The 11,721-nt window shown below is 45.7% G+C and overlaps 1 protein-coding gene across 1 annotated transcript in view; it reads left to right on the top strand.

The window, feature by feature from the left end:
- The first annotated feature begins 260 nt into the window (after positions 1-260).
- Positions 261-11,721, top strand: part of CDCP1 (CUB domain containing protein 1) — a 51,815-nt gene continuing 40,354 nt past the window's right edge. The window contains exon 1 of the mRNA XM_048838847.2: positions 261-674. Within this exon, the coding sequence (XP_048694804.1) occupies positions 626-674 (49 nt within the window). The 5' untranslated portion in view covers positions 261-625. The remainder of the gene's footprint in view (positions 675-11,721) is intronic.

The raw sequence follows: 11,721 nt of genomic DNA, 5'->3' as shown, positions 1-11,721 counted from the left end.
TCCTATCCCTAGAACACAGATTTACAATGCACGGGGAGAGGGCAGAAGGCAAGTCTCCCTGGAGGGAGACTTTCAGGGGGGCACCTCAAAGTGGGGGGAGTCCAAGCTGCTGCCCAGATTTCAGCGATGTCCTGAGGTATCCAGTGCCAGCTGTCATTCAAAAGGGAAGCCTTACGCCTGGCCCAGTTTCGGCCGGGGTAACTCTCTTCCGCCAAACTAACCCCCCTCCCTCCATCGTTTCAGCGGGGCTCAGTATCCTTCCCCTCTTCCCATCCTATAGCAGGGGATGCAGGGGCTGTGCGCTGTCCAACAGCTGCCGCCCCCACCCCCAGAGGTGGCTGCCGTCCCGTGCTGGGCAGGGCGGCGCGTGGAGCCCTTGGGACGGAACAGTGACTAATGACAGCCCCGGTTCCCGCTTGTCAGCTGCGGCTTCTCCCTGGCCCGGGAGGAAGAGGCGGGGTTTCACCTGGAGCCCGCGGGGAGGAGCTGGGGCTAGCTGCTGTCTCGCAGGTACAGAGCCGAGCAGGAAGCAGCAGGGCGCCCGTGGCAGCAGCTGGCCCCTCACCGGCACCCCGAGGAGGAGCAGCCTGCGCGCCCGCCCGCCCGCGGCTGCTGATGCTGGGAGATGGCGGCCGGGCTCCTCCTGGCCGCGGCTCAGCTCCTGCAGCTGGCAGGTAAGCGGCGCGGGGCGGGAGAGGCGGCGCGGGGAGCCGGGGCGTGGGCCGGGGCGGGAAGTTCCAGGGCAGCCGCCCGGGGGGGCTGCGGCGCAGCGAGCCCCTGGCGCAGGCACCGCGGCAGAGCGCGGGAGCCCAGCGAGCCCCCGCCGTAAGCCGTGCCCGGGGGAGGGGGGCTGGGTTCAATCCAGGGCGCCTCGGGGCTTCAGCCTGGGGCGCTCCACAAGCCTTTGCTCCCCTGCCTGAGGCGTCCGCCTGGCTGCTTGCCGTGCTGTGGGTCCCAGGCTCCTAGAGAGACAAGGTGGGGGAGGGAGGATCCGTTATTGGACCAACTTCTGTCGGTGGGAGAGACGCGTTTCCCAGAGCTCTGTCTTGGACGCGAGGAAAAGCTCTGGGTGGCTCCAAAGCTTGTCTCTCGCCAACTAAAGTTGGCCCAATAAAAGATATTGCCCATCCCAGCTTGCCACTTTGCATTGTAACTATTCTAAAAAGCCAGCATTCAGCTCTGATGGGTGGGGGCATGGGCTTACACCAGGCATGAATTTAGCCCCTCAAGTTTCCCCCCCCCCCCCAGGTTCTTGCTTTTCCCTCTCCGGAGTCTGTTCTTTCTTACACTTTTCAGTGGAGGAAAGGCTGCTCAGTTAGTTTCGGTCTGGCCTTCTTGGGCATAATTTACAACAGTGTTTGGAAAGGAGAGTCACCAGTTGCTTTTATTTGTATCTCCCTTTGCAAGTGTTTTATTTTTTGTGGCGGAGGCAGGGCCAACTTTCTTAAAGGGGGCAGCTGTTGGTGCCTCCATGAAATTGTCCATCCTGTTAAAATCTGACTCTTGTGTATGTGTTTCATGCAGACAGAAAAGCTATTCATTGCATGCTCATTTTTAAAATAATACATTAAGATCTCATCTAGATGCTAATGACATACGCCAGTAATTTGTATGCGGAAGCTGGCTGCTCCCTGCTTTGCCCTTTTTTCATATGGCTGTACTAATGTGTTGCAGTGATCTGAGAAAAGCTGTTGGTTTTAGCCTTCAGTCAAGATACAGTGAAACTTGTAGACGCAGTGGCGTAAAATAAGAGTGAAGTTAGTTTTAACTTGGGGTACTTTAAAACTAGGTTCATAATTGAATAACTGCAGAGTATCTTAATTTTAAACTATTGCCTTCATATCTAGAATCCCATACACTTTCATGCTTCTCTCTTAAAAACTCTTTCAGATATTCTAAGTCGGAAGTAATGTGTCCACATATAACTCAACTCTACTCTTTAAAATTAGAAGTATTTTAATACTTCCACTTTTCAAAAAGCTTTTGTAATTTAGAGCTTAACTGCATACAGTTCTTATCTTTTCTTAGCTTTCTTTGTACTACCCCACAATGGGAGCTATATTTCCCCTGATGTGTGTAAACACTAATAAACCCTATGAGAGTTTGATGTGCACTAGTATTGGCAGTGAGTTGCCAGAATTAGGGTAGCACATTTTTATTTAGGGTGACTCTGAGTTTTGAGAGGAACAAGTTCCATAAATGCCTCAAACTGCATTCTGGCATTCTAGGACACAATTTCAACAATAATTTATTGACAGGAGAACACATTGTTTTTAATCTTACCTGAAAATGTCTTGATTTCTTAAGTACAGTATAGGGAGAGAGACATTTTCTGATCCTGCAATCCTTACTCTCACAAGAAGTCTCAGTGAAGCCTTCCGTCCAGACAGAGGGAAGGGAAAGGGAATTGCTCCCATAAGTAAGGGTTGCAGATTTGTGCCCAAAAGTTGTATTGCTCTACTGGGATGCTTGATATTAACCAGCACCACCAATTATCTCTCATTACAAATTTTATTAAGTTCTGTCCTATAACACTGAAGAAATTCAGACTCAATTTTTGTAAATGTCCAAAGACTGTCTGCTTGTAAGAATGGAGTAGGCAGAGCAGAGATACAGCATGATCTGCGTGCACATCCACAAACCTAAAAAAAAGCGTGACACTTATTTCTAGTATTATCGGCCTTGATAATTGGATTCACTTCCATGCAAAACAATTGCAAAGTTTGAATATGGAAAAAACACAGTGTCTGTACAGTGTGATCTGAAATTCATGTCTATTACTTCTACTACCTTGAGGAGGGGTAGGCCATATTATTCAGGATAGTCATGGCTTTGAGCCAGGTAAGCATAGCTAAATGTTGACTAAATAACCAGACAGCATTGTGATTAAGCTTTTAAATTGTCTAGTCTAAAACTTCCAAATGATATATTTTCATCTGTGTGGAAGGATTTGTGAGCATAGCCCATAAGTATCAAATTATAACTATACACCCAAGTCTCCTCAAAGGATGATAAAACAATACCTCTATAGGGCACCCTTCTTTAGAAAAGAAACATATATGAAACTGAGCTCTTTCTTTGTAAGAGGGAGAAAATCCAAGCATCCCCAAGGCCTCTCAGGAGCTAATAAACCTTTAAATCATGGTATATTTTTGGCACATGACACTGTGGATCTAGATCTTCATTGACATGTAGGGCACCCTGTTAACTTTCTGGGAGAACAAACTTCCTCCTTTCTGGTCTCCCTGGTATATACGTTGCTCCCTCTGATCCAACCAAAATGTGGCTATTCAAACTGTCTCTCACCTACTAATTTGGCTGCGCCACCACCCGCTTTGTGTCTTTCCTCTTGTTCTCTCTTACACACCACATAACATTTAAACTTCTTGTCCTTGCTTTCAAGACCCTACTCAACTACATCCTAGCCTACATTTCATATTTCCTCTGTTGTCACCTCCTCTTCCCTTATACCCTTTATGTGCCTGTACTGAGTGGGTAAAAAACATCCAGATCAGAATTATCCATTCACTCGCACTGCTGCTGTTGTTTTACACCTACTTTATGCAGGAGTAAATGACTACTTATGCTGCAAAGCAGTGGGAATTGAGTCCTCCAAGTCTGTTTGGTGATTAGCAGAACCAAGCTGTGAGAGAGGAAACTGGTTTATCTGAAATGGGAGTTCTGGTTGCTGCCTCTATCCCCAATTTAATTTGATCTTTGAATTCTAAAAGCCTTTTCTCTAATTAGAATATAAAATAACATGTGCATAGTATACAATTGTCTTAGAGTGGTAGCAAACAAAATTCCAGAGTAAAATTGTGCTTATGGGAAATTGTTGGGGCAGGATAAATTAGAGACTGGAGGATGAGGTAAGGAAAAGGGGTCTAGAACACATGACTTATGAGGAGAGGCTGAGGGAGCTGGGATTGTTTAGCCTGCAGAAGAGAAGAATGAGGGGGGATTTGATAGCTGCTTTCAACTACCTGAAAGGGGGTTCCAAAGAGGATGGCTCTAGACTGTTCTCAATGGTAGCAGATGACAGAACGAGGAGTAATGGTCTCAAGTTGCAGTGGGGGAGGTTTAGATTGGATATTAGGAAAAACTTTTTCACTAAGAGGGTGGTGAAACACTGGAATGCGTTACCTAGGGAGGTGGTAGAATCTCCTTCCTTAGAGGTTTTTAAGGTCAGGCTTGACAAAGCCCTGGCTGGGATGATTTAACTGGGAATTGGTCCTGCTTCGAGCAGGGGGTTGGACTAGATGACCTTCAGGGGTCCCTTCCAACCCTGATATTCTATGATTCTATGAAAAGGACAACCAGTCTATTTTTGATTTCACAAAATATATTTTGTTATTTGTACAGAGGCATAGTCCAGTGCTTGGAGTGCAGGTCTGGAAGTCAAGAAATATAGGTTCTTTTTCTTGACTGCTGCTGATGGTATGACCTTGCACAACTCATGGAACCACTGTGTTCCTCAGTCCGTAAAATGAGGATGATGATAGTTATCTACTTCACAGGGGTGTAATGAAGATCAGTAATGGTTGTATGTTTTTTGGAAATCCTTCACTAGATAGTACAAAGTATATTTACTCAGGCTGGTTGAAAATTTTCCATCGAAACAGTTTTAGGGAAAACTGCGTTTTTGATTAAACAACATTTTAAGAAAATTGTCTGCCTTTTGTGGATTTTTTTTTTAAATGATGTAAAAACTGAATGCCAAAAACTGAAATATTTCAATTTGGATACGCTACTGTAGGGCTTCATGGGAGTGTTAGTTTGGTTGTGTCATGTTCTCATTCTTCTGTATGGACTGTACTACCTATTGGACTACATCTCCCATGATGCACCACAGCCAGGGCTTGGTGTTCATGGTGCATCACAGGAGTCCAGCCAGGGAGCTCAGCCTATGGAGAAGAATGGGAGCATGACACACTCAAACTACAATTTCCCAGAGGCATCAATACAGCATTTCTGAATTGAAATATTTCTGTTTCTGGATGAAATATTTCAGTAAAAAAAATAAAAACTTTCTATAGGGAGCAAATTTTCTGACCATTTTTTAACTTCAGTTTTGGATTTACAGTCTGTAGTTATATGGAATGACTCCTCAGTCCAGAAGCGGGTTACTAAGGAGGAAAGGGATTCTTCACCTTTAAGAAATTCTTGCCTGGTCTTGGGCACTGAAAGTAGAATAGAACATTCTTTTTCTTTGTGTTTTTATTTCCCCCTCTTTGCCTTAAAATCACCACAACTGGAATGTTGTTGTTTCCTCTGTTTTGAGTTATTACGTGTTCATGTGAATGAGTCATTTTTGAATGGAATTTTCTTTTTGTGATTCAGAACACTCAATACACGGAATCTTTCATAAAAGTAACTGCATATTTCAAAACACTTCTTAATGCTTTTCCCTCTGACACCCACCCATACCCCTCACTTCGACCTATCTTTTCCTCCGTGGGCCTGTCTACACTTGAAACTTTACAGCTGCTGAGAGGCACCTCCCTGAGAGGCAGTAGCTAGGTCAATGGAAGAATTCTTCTGTCAACCTAGCGCTGTCTACAGCAGGGGTTTGGTCAGTTTACCTATATTGCTCAGGAGTGTGGATTTTTCACACCCCTGAGTGACATCACTAGTTTGACCTAACTTTTTAGTGTAGGCCAGGCCTCATCAAACCACAGTTGGGAGGCCACAGTATTTCATACAGAGGAAAAAGTTGCAAAGTGGGCATTCTCATGGAATCTTCACTGATATATGGCTGGAACTACAATCACATAATTTCCTTTAGCTAAATTGTTTTATAAAACTAAACTGAAGTGTAAATCAAGGAGCAAAGGTCTCTACATCATGGTGATGCTCATTCCAGTCAAGTATGGCTGATTGCAAGTCCATCTGGGGTGCCATCAGAACCATTCATGGGTTTAATTAGAGGGAGTCTCTCTCTCTCTCCTGGAACTGATCAAGCTCTTCCTGCTAAAACTCCCCTGGGAGAGCTATGGATTTTGTTGCTGCCCATGTTTAAAATTATTTTTTGTCATCTTAAGAAGATTCTCTTGTCTCCCCCCCCCACACACTCCCAAAAACGTATATCATGCTAAAGGGCCCCCCTATTCAACTACACCTTTCTTGGTCTTCCTATCAGGATCCTGTACCACTCATTCATTTAACATGCATTGTTCTAATTATTTTCAAAGCAGCCTCTGTGTTTTTCAGAAGCAGTTTTGCGCTCACAGTAAATTACCAGGAAAAAGTATGAATGAATTATAAATGGGAAAAATACAGATATAGATATCCACAAAAATGGGAATCTAGTTTGAAAATCAGGCCTCTAACTTCTTGAGTCTAATTTAGGAACATTTACTTTGAAGCACTAATAATATAATTAAGCATAATTTTGTGCCGTCGTCAAAGATGAATGAATGGCATTAAAACAGGTCTTAAGTCCTTTTGGGACTTAATCTGCATTTGTAATTTTGGTCTTTAAAATTTCACTGTTATATTAAGTGAACTCACAAATATTGCTGGTATAGTTCTCCTCCCCTCATCTCTGTGCTGCAATTAATTTTTTCTCCTCAGTTGATTGATCTGAGTGATATCTATGAAACTGAGGCTACAAGACTGCTATATGTAGTTTTTCCCTTCAGAAAAGGATACTAGCTTATAGGCTTTTTTGTTCTTCTTTATCAGTGACAGTACATAGATAATAGCCTTGTTTCTGCTCTCGTTAAAGTCAGTAGGAGCTGGATTGTTTCCAGTTTGAAAAACCATTTTCATCCCTGATAGACATCTTTCTTTCTAAGAGCATAAATGGTGTGTATGTGTGTGTGCATGCTACATACTATAGTCAGTCTAGAATATTTAGTTTTTCTCTTCAGAAATTAGGATGGGTTTAGGGAATAGTTTACTTTAAAAAAAAAATCAAGATAGCTCTAGTTCAGACAGGAAATAATTCATGGAAGTGTTACAGCCTGTATTATGCAGAAGGTCAGACTGGATGATCACAATGGTCTTTCTGGCCTAATAATCTATGAACCACGTATCTTATTTTTTTCCCTCCTTCCTGGTAGTAACATATCACCAGGAAATATAGATTCATAGATTCATAGATTCATAGATATTTAGGCCAGAAGGGACCATTATGATCATCTAGTCTGACCTCCTGCACAATGCAGGCCACAGAATTTCACCCACCACTCCTAAAAAAGACCTCACATCTATATCTGTGCTATTGAAGTCCCCAAATTGTAGTTTGAAGACCTCAAGGAGCAGAGAATCCTCCAGCAAGTGACCCGTGCCCCATGCTACAGAGGAAGGCGAAAAACCTCCAGGGCCTTCCAATCTGCCCTGGAGGAAAATTCCTTCCCGACCCCAAATATGGCGATCAGCTAAACCCTGAGCATATGGGCAAGATTCATCAGCCAGATACTACAGAAAATTCCTTCCCGGGTAACTTGGATCTTACCCCATCTAAAAACCCTTATGCATTTCTCCCCCCCCTTCTCGACTTCTAGACTGTATTTTCTTTACTAAAACCTTTTCTGTCTGGGAGGCATCAATAATGTGGAGATAGTTTGAAGGATAAAATGGGGAAGGGGCGGTGAAAGTGTGTATTAATACTCTAAACTTTATAGACAGCTTTTGGCTGTGTGTATCTCACTGCAGAGAAACTCAGTTTGTGTGACCTCACATGAGAACATCAACAGGAGAATTTCCCTCACATTATGAATTAACAAACAACAGTTTTTTACAATGGGAGTAGTCTGGTGCTTGATGATGGTGCCACAAAAAATATGCTAATACTTCCTTTTCTTATGGGTGGTACCTCTTTCACAACTCTAGTCAGTTTCAAACTGTTGACAGCAGTGTTAGGAGGAAAGTGGCTGTGTGCAGGAGAACACATTGCAGTAAGTAGGATCTTACAGCTTGTAAATTGTGTGGCATTCTTCTGTGTGACTGGGGGAAAGGGGAGAAGGAGGCAGGCTGTCCAAATTGGAAAACGCCTCTATGTTCATTTTTGCCATAACCTGTAAGTATTTGTTGTGTAAGCTGTGACAGATGTGAAACCTTGGAAGCATGGAACTATGGCACTATGGGGCCCAGAGAATATTCATAAACTTTTGTATCCATAAATGTTATCTCTATCTTTGAATTAGAGGATGACTGCAAGCCTAAATCCCCTATCTGGAGACAAAGGGAAGTGGGTTCCCACCCATAAAGAGGTGACAGCTGGGGGTTAAGACACAACCGAAAATATGCTTTATCAAGGCTGGCTTTCATCAACTTGGCTTGCTTTTTGATTTTTAGTAGAACTATGTGTGTGTTTAAAAGAAAAAACAAAACAAAACACCACCCCATCCTAGAGAGAGTTGAACAATTTTACCTTAATTTGTCTCCAACATGAAATGTTGGATGCACAACCTGAAGAACGACTCTTTGCTGGGACCCTTGGAACCAAGGAGGTCCAAACTCTGCTTTGTTTTACCAGTTCAACTCCACCAACACTAGTATACATGAGTTAGTAGTCATAACTACAGGCCTCTGTCCACTAAGGGGGCAAGAATGTTAGAGTTGGGTGGTTCTTTTGGTGTCAAAATTCATAAACTCTTTTGACAGATCGAAGTAAAATAATAAAATTTGAAAAAAATACTACCAGGAAATAGGCTTTTTCCCCCTCCTCAATGACTCGATTTAAAAGAAAATCAGAGAATAATAAGACCGTACATGAAAAGAAAGAGGTTTCTGCAAAGTCAGCGTGTCTTGGAAACACTACTAAATGTGATGTTTTTTGGAGCTATGTTTGTCTAGACGTGGACAAACTGTTGCCACTGTATGACAACCAAAGGGTATGTGTGCAGATCATGTCAAACCAGACACTGTCAGATGTCTTGTTAGCAGGAATTTTGCATGTGGTAGGAAACCTTTGACCTAGCTGCTGGCAGATGTAGTTCACATCAGTGTACCTGTGTATAGATTTGAACTTTAATGATTTCGGCAGATAACGACATGTGGCATCTATAAATAGTAAGGAGAGAGGAGAAGAAATAAGAGAAGAAATATAGAAAAGTAAATACCTGCTTCTTGAAGTGAGTAACTCCAAAATGCCAACTATTAACCTGCTTCTTCAGGTTTCTGAGAAATGAGACAACCTTAGAACAGTGAGGGGAGGGCAGTATGTATGTTCTGTATCTTTTCATGTTCTAACAAGTCCAGTGTAGCTTGTATTGCGGCTTGTATATCCCTAATGATTCTGTTTGGGACTGATGATGTATAATTCAGTGCAAAATTAGCGCTGAGACCTTCCAGGCTAGGCAGAGAGGGGAGGGACTACGGTGGTTTTAGCCACCATTGTGCCCTCCCAATTCTGGTCTGCCCCAGGAGCTGGAGAGATCCTTGGCATAGCTTCGGGAGTCCTGAGGACCTGTATAAAGCCTGGCCTATAGTTAAAAGTTGGTCCCAGACCAACATAACAATGCTAGCAAAAGCCCTAGTGTAGATGTAGTTATTTTAGTACTTTTGCCAGTACAGGTTACTCCATTCGGTATAAACTGTTTCTCTACAGGAGATGCTGGTATAACTGTACCAGCAAACCTCTTCAAGTGTAGACAAGGCCTATGTTTACGGCAGCCCAGTATTTCAGCATTGCCACAGGCTGTGGTCTGCCCCCATCCCCACTCCCAACACATTCCCATCTCCAGGACTTATGAGGGGGTCCTTGGAAAGCAGCCTTACAGCTGTCTTCCTCAGTTCCTGCACAGAGGGAATCCTCCATTGGTGAGAAATAGGGCTTCTGGGCCCCTTTACATCACTACGGACCTCTTACATGGTGTAAAGGGGTGGGAGCAGTAGTCCGGATCTCAAGCTAAGTCTGTGGGATACATGTAACGTAAAAATATATGCAGAAAACCTAAACTGATGCAGTAGATCAATAGGAGGCAATTTCTTCCTTCCTTAAAGGAGCACTTGAGGGAATAAAAGGAAAACTGGGGATTTGCTACTTGAACACTTGGAAACTGCACAGCAGGAAGGCTTCATCTCTTGGTGAAACCTTTAGAAGCTTCCTCTGATAATCTCCTGTGGATTTCATAGACAAGATTATTCTGAGATCTCCAAAGGCATTAACACCATTTGAATTTATTTCTTAAGACTTGTGCTGGAGGTGTTTGTAAATGTAATGCTCTAGACCAGGGGTCGGCAACCTTTCAGAAGTGGTGTGCCAAGTCTTCATTTATTCACTTTAATTTAAGGTTTCGCGTGCCAGTAATACATTTTAACGTTTTTTAGAAGGTCTCTCTCTATAGATCTATATATTATATAACTAAGCTATTGTTGTATGTAAAGTAAACCAGGTTTTCAAAATGTTTAAGAAGCTTCATTTAAAATTAAATTAAAATGCTGATCTTACGCTGCCAGCCCGCTGCCAGACTTGGGTTCCGTTCACCTAGGCCGGAAGCAGGCTGAGCAGAACTTGCGGCCGGGACCCCGGCTGGCAAGGGGCCGGCAGCCAGAACCCCAGACTGGCAGCAGGCTGAGCGGGGCCTGCGGCCGGGACGCTGGCTGGCAAGGGGCCAGCGGCTAGAACCCCAGACCGGCAGCAGGCTGAGCAGGACCTGTGGTCGGGACCCCAGACCGGCAGTGGGCTGAGCAGCTCAGCCTACTGCCACTCAGTCCACTGCTGGTTTGGGGTTCCATCCGCCGGCTCCTGCCAGCCAGGGTCACAGCTGCCAGCCCCGCTCAGCGCGCTGCCAGTCTAGGATCCCAGCCCTGCCCACATAGAGTGGGTACCTACCTTCTTCCTGGTTCTAGCTCCTTCTCTCTCTCTCTCTCTCTCTCTCTCTGCACTGAGCTGAGGGTGGGAGTGCACTGAGCACAGGGCTGGGGGTGAAGGAGCAGGCTGGGGGTTGGGGTGTAGGGTGTGGCCAGGAGCTAGAATGAGGGAGGGGGCTCAGGGTTGGGGCGGGAGCTTTGGGTATGGAGTGCTTACCTGAGCCGCTCCCATTTGGTGCAAGGGTGCAGGTGGGAATTGCGGGGGGGGGGGTGCAGGAGCTCCCGTTTGGTGCTCGGGGGGGGGGGGTGCTGGAGGAGTCAGGGTATGGGGAGCTGGGTATGTGTGGGGGGTGCAGGGTGCAGGGCAGGAGGATGGGTTTGTGTGTGTGGGGGTGCAAGGGTCAGGGCAGGGAGCTGGGGTGTGTGGGCTAGGGTCGTGGGGGTGCTCCCAGCCGGGGGTGTTCACGGCAGGGGGCTGGAGGTGATATGCCCTGATTCCACCCTACTTCCCCACCTCTTCTCCGCCTCCTCCCCGGAGCAGCGAGTGCGCTGCGGCTCCACTTCTCCCCCTCCTGCCCAAGGGCAATCAGCTGATCGGCAGCAGAGAGGGAGAAGAGGAGAGGCAGGAACCCAGCATGCTGGGGGAAGAGGTGGGGGAGGGGGGAGCTTGCCTGCCCTGCAGCAGCAGCCGGCAGGACCAAGCTTCTTCACCCTGCCCCTGCGGGGAGCGGAGAAGAGCGGGCCGGGGCAGGCAGGATTTTTAATGTCACGCTGCTGCCTGCCAGAGTCCCGGCCGCCGGCCCCGCTCAGCCCACTGCTGGCCTGGGTTTGACAGCGGCCTGAGAGGGGCCAGCAGCTGGGACCTGGCAGGCAGCAGCGTGACATTAAAAATTGGCTCGCGTGCCATCTTTGGTACACGTGCCATAGGCTTCCAACCCCTGCTCGAGACACCAGTTACAC

This window comes from Caretta caretta, chromosome 2 (assembly GCF_965140235.1).
Source record: "Caretta caretta isolate rCarCar2 chromosome 2, rCarCar1.hap1, whole genome shotgun sequence".
Classification (NCBI taxonomy): Eukaryota; Metazoa; Chordata; order Testudines; family Cheloniidae; genus Caretta; species Caretta caretta.
This window is presented reverse-complemented; position numbering and strand designations above follow the sequence as displayed.